Consider the following 17267-nt stretch of genomic DNA (forward strand, 5'->3'; position numbering starts at 1 on the left):
ACGAAAATATACACACTATGTCGGATAAAAATACACCAAAGGATAGAAATAAAACCAAAAGCAGAGTAAATCAACGGTATTTTTGCTGACTACTGTAAATCCTTGACAAGGGATGGGAGAAGATAACTGGAGACTTTCATGATCATATGAGGGAAGCCAACACTGTTTTAATTAAAAAGTAGTGGCTTTACATTTTTTTTTTTTTATTCAAGTACACCAATCGAGGAAAGCAGTTCGAACCGCAGCACGGCCCACCACAAACGGGCCAAAATGAGGTAATGCAGAGTAAGGCCAGCGTCACGACGCATTAAACAGTCGTTTGCCAGCATTTCCTTAAAGTTATACATAGAATTTGGTCCCATCGGTCCCATCGCATACCTTTGTTCCGTTTATTCAGAACTAAAAAGTGAGACGACCATCGACATCGCGTGCATGTTTTGAGTCAAGTCCAGCCAATCCAAGTCATGCCAGATTCATTCATGGCGGCACGCATGGCGGTTTTATTAGATTGTGGTAGCGGCTGCTTTTTATCGCACAACCAACTTCTGGAAAGATGGTACAAGAAATGTCAGCGTCCCGGAGTCTCTAGCGAAGTTTCTTTAAAGCTTAAAGACATCTTATTTGATTTAAAAACTCCCATACGAATGGATTCAGCTGCAGACAGGCTGGCAGCGGGGACAGAGCGCAGGGTGAGCAGTGAAAGTTTGCGTTGTGAACGTAGTTTCCAGTGTTGGAAAATGAAAAAAAAAGTGTCGGACATCTGCGCTGATAAACCGCCAAAATGAGATATATGGGGCCTTGCGTATTGCAGAAGCGAAAACGGCGCAGTATTGACGACTCTCCGCTGACAGATTTCGTACAGGTAAGAGGGCACTCATTTCAGCATTGTCGAAATGATATATCCCCATTCTGCTGCTCGCAAATGAACAGCAGGTTCACAGTACGCCCTTTCTATATATATATATATATATGTGTGTGTGTGTGTGTGTGTGTGTGTGTGTGTGTGTGTGTGTGTGTGTGTGTGTGTGTGTGTGTGTGTGTGTGTGTGTGTGTGTGTGTGTGTGTGTGTGTGTGTGTGTGTTTACTTTCTCAGTGAGAGAAAAAGAGTGGACGCCTGCTTTTGTCTTCATTCTTTCCATGCTTACAAATCCCAGCAGTAATGATTTGTTCGCTTACCCATGTATGCAAGACAACGCTGCTTTTTGCCTCACACGCTTTGTGTTGAAATTAATAGAACTGCTCTTAGAAATGGCCTGACTCGTAATCCCTGTGATAGGGAGCAATTATTTACACAACGGGGATAATATATCAGAGACTCCGGCCAGCGTTTCGGCTGCGCCCTCCGTGGTTTGGCCCCAACCTGTTTGCAGGTTCAGCGCCAAACACTTGGAAGTGCCCAGAGCACAAGGCAAATCATTATTGGTATCTTGACAGCGTCGTTTCAGGGCAGTAGATTAAAGGACGGGACGTGACTCTTTCAGTGCAGCTTGATCAGTCAGTGCTAACTTCTTTTTTTAGAGCCATGTAGCTTCTTTACGCCGCCCTAATGCCTTCTGTTTATTCAAATCGGCAATGATATCAGCCTTTGAATCTTACCAGTTGCAGAACTTCCCATAGGTACTAATATTTCAAGCGCAGCAACGACGACACATAGATGTAGAGACGACAGGACATGCGCTTTTATATCTGTCGTCTCTCTATCTGTGTGCCGTCGTTGTCGTGCTTGAAATATTAGTAGCTATGCACCAACATGCCCCGAAAAGTGTTTTACTGAACTTTTAGAAGGTTTTGTAGTGGCAGAAGCGGCGCCCTTCGCAGTGGTTACCGCGGCACTGGCACAGACTCCTGGAGCAAAAGTCAACATGCCCTTGTGCGCACGGCGCGCTGCTGCGGGAGGCCGGCCGGATAATTCTCAATGTGTCCTTATCACACAAGTATGCCATCCTTTTAATGCAGTACTACTTGGCTGCCAGTGCAGTGTATAAAACGAATAGATCCTTGATTTTTGTCCTTTAAGAAGGCTGTATGTTTCTATGAAGGCTCATACGAGTCAACCGTTGGCGGTTGCGATCACAAAAAATTTCCTGGCGCTAGTCTCCGTTCCTCCGCTCAAACAGCAACAGTCGAAGCGTCGGTTTCAGTAGTAACAAGGGAATATATTGCGCTCTGGCTGCCTGAAGTCATTAATTTTATTTTATTGTGACGAAAAATTGCTTCCCAAAACTTAACTGCCCCCTTTAGACACAACCATCTGAAGATTATGCTGGAGCAGCTCTCGGGGTGGTAAAACGGTCACCCAGAACTTTTGATTTCAAGTTTGTTCCGCGTGACAAAAAAAAAAAAAGTGAAATATATTTTTCCGGATATATGTGCATGTATATAGGGCTTGACTATGCTTCTGCAGGTGTAATCGACTGTTTCGCTGCTTTCCTGATAGGGTTACTTATAAATTCGCAGACTTTCGATTCTAGTATTATTAATGGTTAGTAGGATCCTCTTAGAACTTCACGCTTTCAAAGCCTTCTTTAATGCTGCTTTTGAAGCCCTCCCGTTAATTTATCGTCTAATCGCTCGTAGAACGCGGGTGGAATCGGTGGCATATTGGGGTCAGACTGGTCCTTCATAAATTCATGCACATGGCTGGAATTTCTACACAGTCAAATATTCCTCCGCTCTTCGTTCAAACTCACTAAAAAAGCTAATGGCCCAATGCACGCACACTTGGCTTTTACTGCTGATTCGTGCCTTACAAGTTACATGTCACTACTACCTTGTCTTACGTAACGATCGCTGCTTGATACTATTTATATTAACGCTTGTGCTAGCGGAAACAAGTATAGTTTGCAAAAATAATTGCGGATTTTAATAAATTAACAATTACCGCAATTTCATTCTTCATCGATCATTCATTTCGGGCTTCGATGCGTGTTTTCTTTCGAACGGGATATATCGACTTATAGAACGGCGGCTGTTATGTTAGCCTGACACATGCGTAGAAAACTGTACATAGAAGCTGCTAATATACCCATTTGTCACATGCTGGTTCGTAGGAATGATTAACGGGCGGCGGCCGCGTATACGTGGTTCCCTGCAGCGTTTAACTGCGGTTGTCTGCTGTTCTGCTTAGTAATCATGAAAAACGCTTTGCCATGAGATAACTGAAACCTTTCAGATTTCTTCCGCCAAGAAACTGCATTCCCTCAGTCTTTTCTCACAGAAATGAAATTTTTTCTTTCCATAAACCTGGACAATTGTCGGACTTAGGGCTTCAAGCTGTTGGTCGCTTCCTATAATTTTATTAGTTTTCTCGTTTGTCTGTTCGCTTACAATGTCAGAGCTAGTTTATTCTGTGGTCGTTTGCTCTTCCCCACATCCTCCGTTCTTCTTCTTGGCCTTTTGAAACATGGCGCATGCCTACATGAGGGGATCGACCAATGTGTAGTGGCATATATACTGGGAAAATTCCACAGACGGTTACGACAAAAATAATAGCGCCAAGCGGTAATTTTGAAACATCTATTGATGAAAAACGTCAGAGTAGCATTTAAAGTAAAATAAGTAACATAATATTTTGGGGAAAAAGATGATCTCGAAGAAACTTAAAAGAGTTAATAATTCAGCCTACCAGTTGCAATTATGTAATCATGGAACATCCCGCATATTGAATAATGTAACTCCTTTGGCACTCGCACCGAACGATACTAACACTGGTATAGAGACAAAGGGAGGCCTAACCTGGAGAGAGGGACATTCAGGTAATTCCTTCTCTGAAGTGCTGGAACCGCTGGAACCTGGAAATCATCAGCAGGCTGAAGTTGGGGACTGGATATGTCAATGACGCATTAAGAGACGATCTTGCTAAAAAAAAAAAAAAAAAAATCAGCCACCTCGTTTGAATGAATACCTACATGGCCAGGGACCCAGACAAAACGGACCTCTTTCAAAGTGCATGGAATAAAAAATCGAAGGAAACAGCTCAAATCATATTTTTGTGAAGTTTCAAACGAAACTAAAACTGAGAAACAATCAGCGAGGATGATGACGTGTGACATATGACACGGAATTTAGTGCAGAGCCAATACAAAAGCCAAAAATCCCGCATAGAATATGGGAGTGTAATCCGGGATGCTTACAGAGTAGCCCCATGTTAAGTCCCTGATGGAGATGGAGCCATCTGTGGAAAGGACAGTATAAAGGGGGGGGGGGGGTTATTTCTTTGTGATCAGAAAGAAGACCGTTTTAAAATGTTTACTGTCATGTGCTTAACATAAGAGGGGAATATGTGGTCGTAATGGAGTTCTACTACTGCCTACGTGTCATCAGCCCACTGCAAAGAACTGAGATATGCACCAATCGGGATTAAATGATTAGAAAGAATAAGGCCGGTTGAGACACAAAAGTAGGACTACTGACGTCAATGGACGGGTCAAACGACGTGATGAAAGTTCGCACCCTGAGTAGTTGGAAGCGGGAATTGAGATCAAGGATTCGGGAACAGCCCGGAAACACCCTGTTACATTGGGAGCGATGGCATCGGTAAAAGCAAGAAATGAATGAAAATTCACATTAACAGACCGACACAGCGGATTGAAACAAAAATAGGAGCGACTCGCACGCAGCCCGGCATGTCGTCCCCACGATTTATGATGCAGTGCGGGTCAAAGTGCCCGTCAGGTACAAGGTGGTACACGATTGCCTAGCGATGAAGAAAAGAAACGCGGAATTCTGGCAAAGGTTATATAGTAACTCTAGCAAGGCCTCTTCTGCAGCGCCACTCGTTGGCAATGTTCGCCATTCTACGAGATGGGGCTTGCGTCCCTTGGCACCTGAAAACGGCTCACTTGCTTTTGCATGCCAGCCGGGCAGCTGGATCGCGGAGGCAAGCAGCTGCATCGTGCAAGCAGCCTTGGACGCGGGTCACTTGGAACCAGGGCCAGCCAGTGAGTGTGAAGTGCGCGACAACAATCGCGGGGCTCGGCATGCCGCAACCGCCGCCCTGCTGGCCTCTTCTGGGGGCGCCCCGCCGTCCCCAACGGGCGTCCGCTGCTCGGCGCCGCACGCGAGGCACGTAGCTTCACACAATTTCACTCTGTTGTCTTGTATTTGTTGTGGGCGCACCTCGCTGCGCAGTATTATCCTCGATCGCCTGTGCAGTGATCGAGTACGAGCTGGCAGTTTCCCGTCATACTCGAATCGAGAAATATGTGATGCATGATGTGCCTTGCTGCCTGTGCTATAACTTCTCTCACGCGGCACAACCTTTTACTAAATGACCCTGCAGCTGATTTTTCGTTGCGAGAACAGCTTCGGATGACAAAGAAGGCAATTAAGTTTAAATGTAATTTTAAATACATTTAATAAACACGCATGCACACACGAGTGGCACTTGGCTCCCTTCGTATGTACGTCGTAACAATCCCCTCATTTCACATTGTTTTTGTGCTGAATTACCTTGGTATGTAATCCAGGGGGCGACTTGCAAAGCGTGATCAGTTACTTCGACAGGCATGCATTATGGTGGCTCTAAAATTTAATATGCAAACAGCTAAAGTGATGTTTAACAGTCTCGCTGCGGAACTGTAGTTTACGATAGGTATCGAGGCGTATAGTACACTGATCATATATAATCATGGCAGATGATGAGCGCAGATTCAGGCCACGAGAGGGAAATAACTAAGGGAATAAGAATGGGGTGGGGGCGCATTTGGCAGGTTCTCTGAAATTATGAATGGCAATTTTTCAATGTTTCTGAAAAGATATGTATATAACAGCTGCGTGAGGCTGAAACATGGTTAAATTGGAGACAACGCTGCATGCGATCCATAGAAATGGCGATTGTTGTGACGTTAAAGAGGTAGGAAGAGTGCAGAGCGGGTCAGAGAATAAGCGCGAGATAACGAAATTTTATTCGAAATCAGGAATGTGGAGGCAAGAAAAGCGATTCGTTAAGGGCAACAAACTGGATTCTAAGGGAAGGAAAGCCATTGAGTTCCAGGAAGTTAGGTGCGTGGATGGGATTAGGATGTTTGCGGGGAAAAGTGGGCCTCGGTTTCCACAGCACAGGGTTAATAAGAGGGATATAGGAGAGATATCTTTCTTTGCACTTCAGTGGACATAGACAAGCTGGTGCTGATGAAGTGCTGTGTTCCTAGGCGATGTTAAAAACGGGCTTGAAGTCATATAACATTCAACACAAAGCATAAGATGAAGGACATGTGCCAAAACGGAAAAGAAAATTGAAATAAGAACGTTAAATGGGGACATAAGCGTCACAGGACGAAGCACAAAGTTCTTGAGACAGCAGTAAAACTTCCAGTGTTTTGTTTGCAGTCTGAGGTAGCCCTCCCACCCTGATGCAGGCTAATCCAGTTCCGGGGTCAGCCGGTGTGGTTGCCGGCCAGGGCGCGAGCTCAGATCGGAGACGTGCGCGACGTGGGACCGTACCTATCAGGTGAGCTGTGGCCCCATTGCAGCCTGCCACTCGCACTAAGCAAAGCAAGAGCCGCGAGCATTAATTTTAATTAATTTTGGTTCTGGAAACTCGGTGCGGACATGTCTACACCCATCACCTTGGAAAGTTTGCCCCAAGCACTTGGCGCGCAGTCTTGTCAATTGCAGTAGTTCTTTCATTTTGTTACTGTTCGCATGCGTTTGGTCCGGTGCCTTTGAGTAGGTATGGGGCATAACCGTTTGAACCGCAGAGATCAATGCGATTCATGCGGTCGTTTTAACCTATTAGTGGCCACCTATGTTTGTGTATCCCGCATATGAGCTGCTAGACGGACTATGACAGCATGACAGCTACCATTTGAGTATGAACTGATTATTGCATTTCATTCCACACACATTAAATTACAAATCCTGGAAATTTGAGCTCATTCGATGCAGTGGAAGTCTTAAAATGAATTTTTGTAATTAATAGCGAAAGCAGCTTTCTGGTCTGGCAACCATTGGCCGCAGACGTCATGAGGTACCATCCCCATGTCTGCTATTCGTGGTGTCGGCTGCAATCTTGCGGGGACGGTGTGCATGCGGTGTGCACATCTCCTAGCAGATCTTCTTAATTCCGGACAATACGTACCCGCATATGCAAAATCCGAGAACCGGATTGCCCACACTGAGAAGGCAAGAGCCGCAAAAGAATGAAACTCACCTCGAACCTGCATGAACAAACTTTTCACTTGGACCGCGCATTTGCCGAAAATATCCGACGGCACTGCCGCATGGAAATTTATTCGCGCACATTGTACACAGATGTCGTTGAGCATATATAATTTGCAACTGCTCACCAAAGTGTTGTTTTTAACATAAGCACCAACAACTTGAGTGGTCTGATCGAAAGCACACAGCAACACAAGCTGAAGGGCTTCCCCAGCCGTTCCTGCCATGCGATGTTTTTTTTTTTTTTTCTTTTTTTGTGGGGGGGGGGGGGGAGATTAAACTGAAGAAGACCCTTTGGACAGAGAAAGCTGGAAAGGAATGAACGGTGGTGGACGTGTGTGTACCCTTCTGAGAGCACTGCTGCCACATGCACCCATGTCTCCACCCGGCGCCTCAGGGAGATCTGATAAGACCAGCCACAGCCGCTGCTTGAGCCCGGCCGTGGACCAGCGTGCGTGGTCTGCCCGCCCCGCAGAAGAGTTTTTTTGTTTTGTTTTTTCAAACAGCTTTCCTATTGACAGCTGCCCGCGCTGTGAAGGGAGTATAGTCTGTCGTCGGCACATTACCACAGGGGGCAAAGCCCGACATACACTTGCTTGCTTTGTGCTTTATCTGTCACCTCCCAGCAGCGCCAAGTCAGTCTTCAAACGAAGCACCGCCACGCAAAGCTCTCGTGTGCGCAGGCTGAGGTGCGCCCCGGCTAACAATGTTCCGGCTACAGCCTTCTAGAACAGTGTAGCCCGCCGAATGGAACATCTTCCCGACCTAGTATGAGTTTTGTTGCTTTCGTTGCTTCGTTTTTAGCTTTTTTAGCAACACACACATGGTTCATGCGTGTTTTTGGCACAAGGTAGAAAAAGGGACAGGACGCTATCTGAAAGCAGGCATTTCGCTCACACTAGGAGCGAACAACTGCTTGCTTAAAAACATGGAGAATCCGTGGAAGAGAGGAGGCCTCTTTCCCTCCACAGAAATGGCTAAGCAGAATCAGGTGTACAAAAAGCAATGCTGTCATATTTTCAACCTGCCAGCTAGAGATCCAAGGACATAACATGACTACACGGAATTGGATTTTATTTAACCTCAGCTGTCTGCTTTATTGAGTCAGTCTTAGAGTGAGTGTGAGGCGCTGAAGGGTAGCGTTCGAGAGCAGGTATCACGCAAAGCCTCGAAGCTTTCTTCCTTGAAGTCTGCCTTTTGTTCAGACCTGGCAGACGTTTTAACAGTATGCGAGGCAGGTGCTCTCTGGTGCTACTCTAGCCTTGGCAGCATGCATTAAGGTACTTCATCTCAGCTTGCCATCTTTATGTTAAGAAAATGTTGGGATACTTATTAAAACGATCTCATAAAGTCCTAAGCTAAAATTACAGCCTGTACTCAAGATCCAAGCATCCTGGAGGGCTGGACTTTGATGTCACCCTCCCATCTCAATAGGTAAAAAACACTCCACGGCGAGTCGGGCCCAGCCCGTGCGGATCTCTATCACTGAGTGTGAACAGACGCTTTGTAGCTTTCCTCGATATAAACCCTACTCTGTGTCAGTTAAAATTTCATTTCAGCGGTTGCATTAATTCTGCAGCATTGAACCAGAATCACTTTTTCGCTTTATGTCGTGATGTACCAAGCACAGGAAACTATGCTTTGGATAAGAAGCCGTTGAAAGCCGACATAAACATGGTCCACCCCTACAGTGAAGCTGATCTTGGCAAAGTAATGGCAAACTAAGAAGACTGGCACGCTGACATGTGTGGGATATTTAAACTCCTCAAGTTATCGGATTAGGTGCCCAAGGCCTCAGTTGCTAACAGAAGTGGTGTATTCCATCTTATTGCAGTATACTTTGTATACTTTTCTGCTGAGTTTAGACGCAAACTTCTTCAAGATTGTCATTTCACGAAATCGAGCCGCCCCCCCCCTTCACCCCCTTCCCCCTTTCTTTTCCTCCCGCCAGTGCGCCTACTCATGCGTGCAGCTCCTGAAGTGTGCCGTTTTTGCAACATCCAATTTGTTCTATGTAGGTTTTGGCATATGGCAGCCGTGTATGGTAAACGAATGCACTGTTCCTCGGGACGAACCTGCCTACGCGCTTGATGCTACAGCCCTGCTTGTGCTTTTCCTGCATCATATTGCACACACCAGCCAATATTTTTGATGCAGTGATGACTACAAGGACGTCACCTTTCTGAGCCACGTTTTTTAAGCTGTGGGAGATTTGATAGTAATATGGAATGGCAACGGGTCTTGTACTTTGCGCTTCTTTAGCTCAGCGGTGCTCCTCTACATCCTTAGCATCATTAACAAGGCCCTTTAAAACAGTGTAGCCACCTCACAGGGAAATCCTGCACTGATCAGTGTTTGCAGCCAAACATCTATGCTGTATGTCATTTCATGTAGGCACGATTTGTCAAGAGCGGCATGCAGGTAGTTTTTTAGCAATACCCTTGAAAACTTAAAATGAGCTGACTGGTGGTTTAAAATACCTTCTTTTTTAGCGAGGCTCATACCACCAGCACGCTTTGATTTTGCGAACAGCAACAAATGTATCTAAGAACTGCAAGCACCCTTGCGCTGGCACCTCATAGCTGAAGCCAACCCGGAAGCGCATTCGGCAAAGATTCATAGAACCCGGTTTGGCATTGTCATACTCCTGTAACGCGTGAGTCTGTCATAACATAATGCCTTACGATCGTCGGGTATTACGCTGCATTAAACTTATTCTGACTGCAGAACGCATGTTAAAATCAAATAAAGAATAAGAGAACCTTACTCCGGTACAAGACTTGCGAACACACCTACTCTTTGGATACTGAAAATGAAACAACTCTTTCGTGAAATTGTGCTCAATTCTCCAGGCTATTACTTCACCAACAATATTAAAACCCATCTGAAGAAAACTTTCTTAAGAACATAGATAAACTAAAACCTAATGTTATAGAAATTACAGAAAAAACAATGCATTGTAATTATGTGCCACACATATTAATGCACAATATGATGATTTTGCTAATTCACAACAAAGCAAAAAATGGTAAAAGAAAGAAAATTCTGCTTGTTTCTGCAAACACATGGCAAAGATTGCATCGGATATTGAACTGCAGTTTATTTTATTGGAGCTCTCATGAGCACAAATTCACTGCTGTTTATTTTCTGTTGGTTTTGTTGCGAATTGTAATTTACACTTTTTATGAAAGTTTTATGTAAAATCTTGCTAACTAGACAGTCACAAAGCACTGTCAAAAAATACTTCTCATATGCAAGCCACTCTGAAGGAGGGGAAAAAAAAAAATGTGTGGCAGGGTCGCAGCAGATAAGATCACCCCACCTCGGTCTTTTGTGTTTAACGTTTCTACTGCGCGTCCCAGCTCTTTTGGACGCGCTTTTTTTTTTTTTTCTGGACCTGCTTTTACCTGAATGGCAAAGAAAAGTGAGCAGTTAGAAACGGCTGTCTTGTGTATTTCCCCGGTCCCGTCGTGTTCCGTGAGGCTGGAAACAGCGACATCGCTTTCGGTGACTCCCTGCAGCTCTCTAGTGTCGTTTTTAGACTTCTCTTCACCATGAGCACCGGGGCAGCTTCTTTTGCTGCAGCGCCTATGCCCTGTTCCATCTGTTTTCTATACAACACAACCCTAGTGGAGGAGAAAGTGTGTGGTCACTCGTGCCTTTCGTGTTGCCGCGTGCTTTTTCTTACTTACAGAAACTACGTCTTTCGTGGAAGGTTTGCCCATATTTCCCCTCAAACTCTATATTTCCCTCCCTCACCCGCACAATTCACCGCCTCTGCCCCCTCTCACCATCGTCACAAATTTTTCAGTGCCGATCCTCCCTCGCCCTCACCTCACTGAATCAAATCCTCACGAGGTGAGGGTGAGGACGCCCTCATGAGGGTTCACCCTCGTGAGGATGCCCATGTCTGCTGTGAGTGCTTCAACGTAAACATACACAATTTAGTGTTTAATGTGTGAGCCCTAAACTCCCGCATGAATGCGCTGATTCGCGGATTACGACTGAGCGGGCCCCCAGCGTGTTTGTTGACATAAATTTTGTAATGACTAGATGTATGCTGCTCGTTCGCATGTACGGCATAAAATGCAAGCTGAGCTAGCAGTACCAAAACTATCCACTTCTTTTCGCACCGGTTGCACCTTTATTTGTTCACAAACTACAACTGCGCTGCAAGAAGCGCCATGGATGCTACGTCCCCTGCCTGCGCCTGGTACCCACAAGCAGCGCCGACAGCCGCCGGCTGCGCTCGCACAACAGGCTCATATCGATGCTTTCCGCTCAATGTGCACGTGCTTTGTGATTTAAGCAGTCATCTATTTTGGGTCACTGCTGCCAGAACTACACTCGATGGCCATATGCAACCGCTAAACCTTGTGAATACGCGCTCTGTAATCGCCGAAACTCTAAACCCGAACCCCGCGTACTCATGCTAGGCCTACTTGTCGCGGAATGGGCCTGCAGCTCGGCGCCGACTAACATTCCTGGCCAAGGTCATTGCTGATGAGAAAGGGGAACATATAAAGTGTAGCTTCTTGTTTTCCTTTTTCTAACACGGTTAAGCTACAGACAAGCGCATCTTCTCAACTCATCGTGTGTCAAGTTCTCGCTCGGCCTCCGATCCGACCAAAATAGATTGAGCGACCGTCCGCTGATCAGTGCCGTCGGTGTCGCGAGACCGAAAACTTCACACTACGGGATAGGCGACCGTTGGTCGTGCTGGCGTCGTCGCCGGTGTAGTGCGACAGATCATTGCGTCGATAAGCTAGGGAACCTAACCGTGTAGCCCACTGACTGTGACCGTGCGCCTGCTGAAGAAAACTCTTCACCAAAGGACTTCTGCATGAGGGACGACCACTTGTCTATCGTTCACAAAAGAGAGAGAGAGAGAAACGTGTGCTTTGATATTGCAGCCTGCATTGCAGACGACGGCAAGAGCGGCACCAAGATGAGCACCCCCTCCCCACATCCCCCCTTCCCGTGGACGCCAAGAGTGCCGCCACGACTTAGGCCGGCATAACCCGCGTCCAATATCCCCTCCCCAAGAATACCTCAAAGTACTTTTTAGTTGTAGTAGTAGTATCCTCTGTGACTTCACACGAGCATTTCAAAATGGCGGTCGCTCTCGGTGGGAGGAGCTTCTCGATTCCGATTTCTACCGAATTTTTTTTTTTTTTGTAATATGCGCCGCGTGCTAGGCACTAAAGCTTTGCGAGTAGAATCGCAGATCTGTGTATGATTCACAGAAGTATAAAACGGCAATACGTCGAATGACCCTGTCATCACCCCTTCAAAATCTGCTTCAGCGGTGTGTTTGACTCCTGGAAGTTCTTTTGGGTGCAGCCTTCTGGAAGTTTGATCGGTTCGATGGTCGGACGCTCGCAGGTGAAAAATCTATTTTAACGCGATAACTTTCCAGCTCAGCTAAAAACTCGGGGCTTGTCAGCAGACGCGTTTCGAGGCAGGGAAATTTTTATTCGTCGAGAGGAATCATGACTCCTCATGGCGTTACAGTGACGTCGCTTAAAAAAGAACGAGTGGTAATGTGGTGGAATCGAACCTAACTGATGGGTCGGGAGTCAGCAGGTTTTGTGATCAGTTAAGAGAAGACACTGCTTTCCGTGCTTCTGAAGCATTTGAGTTTAATTCGGAACACGATTCAGCGCACCTCTGTCGTGCAGTGAATGCTTCCTGATTAGTACAATAATGATCGCTAGATGCTAGATGATTCAGTCTACTTTGCTGAACACGATAGTTATTTCAGTCGTAAATATGACGCGCACCGCGAGCGCGATAGGCTTAGTGAAGTTTAGACTAAACAGCCGTAGTACGCCTGAGGCAAAATGTGCCTGTGTCTGTGACCAACGGATGAACAGTGTGCTGCAGCTCGCTCCCTTCCTAGAGAACGCTTTACCCTTACCGACTTCTTAATGAGGTGTTTTGACCGGAAAGGGTTAGGCGCTGCTGACCAGCGGTAACCTGGAGAACCGACGGTACCTCACCTAAGAGGTCCCCGGGACAGCTCAAGCCAGTGGAGCCCTGGAATAAGGACTCCACAATATAAGCTGGAGCAACTTATTTTTAATGTGATAGCGTCGAACAAAATGCGGGGTCGGCGTTGGCATTGTGAGCAAAAAATCACGGGCATGAATATTGCATGCGATAGCTGGCAGCCAACATGGCTGCACAATGATTGGTCTTCAAGTTTTATGACGTCAGGAGACAGCGTGACATGACCGCGTTGGAAGGAGCAGGCTTCTCCGTTCAGATGAGAGGGTTTAAGCTACGCATGCAGGCACTTCCATAGGGCTTAGTTAAGCGGGGCGTTATATCTATGTCAGGCGGTCTCTCTCTTAATATAGTAGCTTGCAACTGTTAAAGATGCATTAGATAGCTATCACAAAACAAGGGATTTTTGATTGAGCGAGTGGCAAAGTGCATGCATGCGAGCAAGCATCTGCCGCCATTTTGTTGAATCAATTTTCCTGCTTGTCGTTTACGAGCGTGTATTGAGTTGACTGAAAACGCGCATTCGGTCGGTAGTCTCGTCGCGTGGTCTCGCAAGATTTGAAGGTTATTACCTTTATTTCGGTGTGTGGTTATACCAATAAGTTACTCCTGTCATGTCGGTCGTAATTAAACATGATGGTGCATGACAGAGGAATCTTTCGCTTAACTAAGCAGATGCATTTGTTGCAGCGTTCTTGCGAAAATAAACCGCGTTAGAGCAGATGAATCCGGGTAGGTTAGCCCTGTGGACCGCCAAATCGCCATGCCAACACTAGATCGATGCGACCGTCCGCAGGCTCGTACGACTTCATCCTGCTCGACCCGCCTTGGCAGAACAAGTCGGCCAAGCGAAAGCGCGCTTACGGAACACTTCGCCACGACGAGCTGCTGTCGGCGCTGCCGCTGGAACGCCTGGCCTCTCCGCGCGGGTGCCTGGTGGCCGTGTGGTGCACCGCCAACGCGGGACACCTCCAGTTTGTGGCGCGCCAAATGCTGCCGTTCTGGGGTCTTACGTACCTGGCCACATGGTACTGGGTCAAGGTACGGATGCGCGAGAGCGATGCCCCGTGCATACGCCCCTCCCGATGCAGGTGACCAAACATGGCGAGCCGGTGCGCCCCTTTGACTGCCCGCACAAGAAGCCTTACGAATTCGTCCTCTTTGGTGGTCCTTCTTCGATGTCTATGCCGAAGGACAAGGTGTTCGTATCGGTGCCTTCCTGCGTGCATTCCCACAAGCCACCGCTCACAGGTGAGACCGCAAGCGAGCGCACCTGTGGAAGCGCGGCGAACGAGTGCCCCCTTCTGTTCGTAGAGCTCGTCAGGCCCTTCCTCGAGGACGGCGCCCAGTGCATGGAGCTGTTCGCGAGGTACCTTGTGCCTGGCTGGACAAGCGTCGGCAATGAGGCAAGAATCGCTGCCGGAGTTCCCCTTCTCTTGTACTTTACTTGACCCCCCCCCCCCCCCTTTCTTTTTTCAGGTGCTCAAGCTGCAGCAGGACAGTTTCTACGAACCCACAAGCCACGAATCGCCGCCTTCTTGAGTGCCTTTGTGGGCGATTCTTGCGCAGGTTACCATATTACCGAAAGAATGAACCAGTCACACATATGTCGCACCGAGCGTCTTGACCGAATTCATTGCATCATATGCTGTCCGCCTCCCTCCCATGTATGTTTAGCTGGTGGAGTAAGGACTACACAGTCACCTATTCTGTGTGAAATAACAGAATGCAACTAAAATTTGGGGTTTTTTATTTGTGAGTGGATGCGGATTTGAAGATTCAGGACTCAGGTAGGTGCTGTGTCTCCTGATGTCGGTTGCCAGCCTCACCGCGTGGTTTGTCTTCAACTTTGCTTGCAGCACATAATAATTCCAACTGGAATTGCTCATCTGGCATTTACTCATATTCTACTGTGTAATAAGGTATGCGCCACGATGACACTGATCGCAGCGCTGTAGTCGAGTGCAAAGTCGCGGGCACGAGTCTCAGTCACAATGTTCGTTTGGTGAACACACCCGTCTGGCCCTTAGCCAGTGATTTTTTCCGAAGGAACCCAAGGCAATTTGCTGCACTGAACGGGAGGATGAAGTGGAGGGACCACACCAACAAGATCAAGGGAGGGGGCGCCCTTATGAAGGCTCCCTGCCGTTTTGTTCCCTCTTGAATAAGTGCCTGTCAAGTGTTTTCATGTTTGTCAAAGGACGTAAAATTAGGCTGCCTCGCCATCGAGGTACCATAGTCAAAATTAATCCAGGGGTATTCCTCATGGCCTATTTCCTCATTGAAGCAAAAGCTGGTCAGGAGTTATCTGTTTAACCGATTATAGTGCGAAAGCACAGACTTTTTTCTTCCTATTTTAACCCGATGGTATCGCTGTTTTTACGCGATACTTACCTGAAGCAAACTATGTCCATTGGCCTAGTGCGCGTCAGTTCCAACTTTGCATGTGGGGCGATCTGGGAGCGGCCGCATCAAATGGCAGAGGTTTAATTGTAGCCTCTATGTTCAGCTCCGGTACAACGGAGCGCTTAATCACGGAGTTGTGGCGCCATCTGGGAGCCGCCGCGTCAAATGCCGGTGTGTAACCCTACTAGTTTATACCGAGCGAAAGCACCCGCCGCAGTGGCTGAGTAGTTAAGACGCTCAACTACTGAGCCCGACAAAATGGGCTCGAACCCGACCGATTTCAATCCGCTCCGACGGTTCCTTTTTCTTGGTGTGTGTGTGTGTGTGTGTGTGTGTGTGTGTGTGTGTGTGTGTGTGTGTGTGTGTGTGTGTGTGTGTGTGTGTGTGTGTGTGTGTGTGTGTGTGCGCGTGCGCGAAAGCACTACAAGAGGTCCTAGTCAGTCATGGGCTCCATCACCTTCCATTAGCTGACGAACTAGAAACAGCGTCGGGGAGACTCGCGCGTTGGAGCCGCTAGACCGGACTTAGTTCGAATTACCCGTACGAAGACACGTGATTATGATCTCGCGAAACAGCTTAGCCAGTCTGTCACAAACCCCCGCCTTTACGGTCAAAAGAGGTGCGGGATCCCCTTCACGATTACCCGTCGTTCCTCTATGAGGGTTGTGAACACATTTAAAAGTTAGGCCGGTCAACCCGTGAAGCACGTGTGTCGGTGTGTGATTGAGGAATAAGTACAAATAGGTCACTTTCTTTTACAAACAATTGAAGGTTTATAAAGAGCAGACCAAAATTACACTGATAATAATAGAGTACAATGAAAGAGAATACAACGCCACGACAAGATATTGATAAAGACGAAGAAATAAATGATAAGAGAAAAAAAAAATAACCCGACAATGAACAAAACACTGTGATAAAAAATATGAAGACTATAAAGATAATAAAGCAGGTATTTCAGATATTATAAGTATGAGCAAAAGTTACATAAGAACACAGCGTAAAATACTACTAAGTCAGGTCAAAAGTTAACAAAGCGAAAATAATGTTCGATTGAACAACAGTCCGTGGCGAATGAAATTCTCACGTCTTTCTTGTTTGCTGAGGCGTCGAAGGCTGTGTTGCTCGGTAGCGGCGGCCGTACAGGTGCAGAGGACGATGCGTCGATCGCGGGCCCGAAGAAACGCAATACGCTTTCGGAGCACCGCGGAGTGGCCGGAAGTTTGAATCTTCCCAAACGCACTGGTGAGGGCGTGCTGCTGTCGGTTATTTTATACCCTCGGCCGACTATGCAGCAGCCGCGTCAAGGACAGGCGGTCGCTGCCCCATCGGCTTGTCAAATCTTGTCCAGAGGAGCGACGGAGTCCCGTGAATTTCGCTCTATATTCCAGCCATAAGCTCCCGCATCTTCCGCTGTATAATAGGTGAAGCAGCTTGTGACACTGCCCCCCACTGAAGAATATTGCCTCGGAATATTCTAGAACTCCACAAGCGCCGAGAACGATGTTATTACGCCCCTATAGAGGGGTGTAGTAGATTGGGTCCGTCCAGTGCACTGAAGATCGTTCGTCACTCACTACCGTTCATGACGCGCACCATATACGCACTGATCTGAACCCACACACACCACAACACTGTAGTTCTTCAGTCATGTCTTGCGCACATGTCACAAGTCACGGATCACTGATAAC

The 17267-nt window shown here is 47.1% G+C and overlaps 1 protein-coding gene across 2 annotated transcripts; it reads left to right on the top strand.

Annotated features, from left to right (window-relative positions):
* The first annotated feature begins 456 nt into the window (after window positions 1-456).
* Window positions 457-14784, top strand: Mettl4 (Methyltransferase like 4). 2 transcript variants are annotated; one of them, XM_084590971.1, is made up of 8 exons: window positions 457-689; window positions 812-862; window positions 4859-5064; window positions 6360-6451; window positions 13967-14211; window positions 14262-14421; window positions 14485-14576; window positions 14650-14784. In XM_084590971.1, exons 1-8 carry the CDS (start codon window positions 465-467, stop codon window positions 14710-14712), a joined length of 1134 nt encoding a protein of 377 aa, XP_084447097.1. In that variant the 5' UTR covers window positions 457-464; the 3' UTR covers window positions 14713-14784. The 2 variants fall into 2 exon arrangements, with proteins under 2 accessions (XP_084447097.1, XP_084447098.1); XM_084590972.1 differs by lacking the exon at window positions 4859-5064 and having other exon boundaries at window positions 13967-14421.
* Window positions 14785-17267: the final 2483 nt, after the last annotated feature.

The sequence above is a fragment of the Amblyomma maculatum genome, chromosome 1 (genome assembly GCF_055883805.1).
Source record: "Amblyomma maculatum isolate TAMU_Amacu chromosome 1, ASM5588380v1, whole genome shotgun sequence".
In the NCBI taxonomy this organism is placed as follows: Eukaryota; Metazoa; Arthropoda; class Arachnida; order Ixodida; family Ixodidae; genus Amblyomma; species Amblyomma maculatum.

Bases quoted from the DNA above. Each gene is read 5' to 3' on its own strand.
- Mettl4 (XM_084590971.1), top strand. From the start codon at position 465: ATGCCAGATTCATTCATGGCGGCACGCATGGCGGTTTTATTAGATTGT. The intron at 6,452-13,966 runs GTGAGCTGTGGC...GACCGTCCGCAG, and splicing joins CGTGGGACCGTACCTATCAG to GCTCGTACGACTTCATCCTG. The intron at 14,212-14,261 runs GTACGGATGCGC...CTCCCGATGCAG, and splicing joins CCACATGGTACTGGGTCAAG to GTGACCAAACATGGCGAGCC.